We start from the raw sequence: 1,100 nt of genomic DNA on the forward strand, positions 1-1,100 counted from the left end.
AAATATATCTAGAAAATATATCTAGAAATCTAAGATGTAGACGATCAACCTGGAAGGATAAAAGACAAAATAGTGATTGATTTGATGACAGGGATATTGTGGTAAACAAAGGGAGGGAGGATACCTGTGTTAAGAGGGAGGTGATGTACAAGATAGTCTTAATCAAAGGAGAGGATTAAAAATATATATTGATTTAATAAGAGGAATGGCATGTTGCACAGAGGGAAAGTAAGAAAATGGCATTGATTGATGGAGAGAAAGAGTTAGGTATAAAATGGCGTTAATGAGAGTGATGATATGGTATGCAAAGACCTTTTTCTGTGTGATATAAGGAGAAAAAGGTTTAAGTTCTAAATGGTGTTTGATTTCGGGAGAGAAAGGATAACAGACGAAACTATTTAATCTAAGGCGATAGAAGATAAAAATACAAAAAATACAAAAACACAAAATTACAAAAAATAACGTCTACTTCAAAAATAACGTTTACCTCAAAGCTAGAAAGGACAAAATCAAGAAACAACATTTAATCTAACCTTCTAAACACAAACGACCCCCCCCCTCTCACCTCAGGAGCCAAATCAACCACGGTGAAATGTGACGTAATATAGCAATACGTCTCAATCGCTCTGTGCTCTGCCTCCTCCATTCCCGTGACGCAATCGATGACGTCACCGATATAGCTCCTGGCCGTCACGAACACAAAACCGATGAAGGTGATGTTCATTGAGACTCTCATAGAGGTGAGCGAAAGTGAAGTGATTGTGATGACTCGGTCCCTGTCGGTGAGAAGATAGTTGCTGTTTAGAATTCACGAAAGGAAGGGAGAATGGTGACTGTGATGATGAATTTTGGTGACTGTTGATGATATTTTTGAGGTGAAATGAGGTGATGATAGCTTTTTTAAAGCCTTAATTCTACTAAAACAGGAAAAGGTTATTTAAAAAAGAAGGGGTACGGGGAAGGAAAATGAGCATATTTTTTAAATAAGATTAATCAGCATAAAAAAGAAAAGTTTAGAGAAAATATAAGAAGCCAAAATGATAGAAAGCAAATTAAAACCGAAAAGGGAGTAATATGAGAATGATAAAATTATAAGAATG

The 1,100-nt window shown here is 35.7% G+C and overlaps 1 protein-coding gene across 1 annotated transcript in view; it reads right to left on the reverse strand.

The window, feature by feature from the left end:
• The window catches only part of LOC119587726 (innexin inx2-like), a gene marked incomplete in the record, with an annotated part of 35,589 nt that overhangs the window by 29,218 nt on the left and 5,271 nt on the right, over window positions 1-1,100 (reverse strand). The window contains 1 exon segment of the mRNA XM_037936413.1: window positions 566-776. Coding sequence (XP_037792341.1) covers window positions 566-776 — 211 coding nt within the window.

Source organism: Penaeus monodon, chromosome 23 (genome assembly GCF_015228065.2).
Source record: "Penaeus monodon isolate SGIC_2016 chromosome 23, NSTDA_Pmon_1, whole genome shotgun sequence".
NCBI classification, from domain to species: Eukaryota; Metazoa; Arthropoda; class Malacostraca; order Decapoda; family Penaeidae; genus Penaeus; species Penaeus monodon.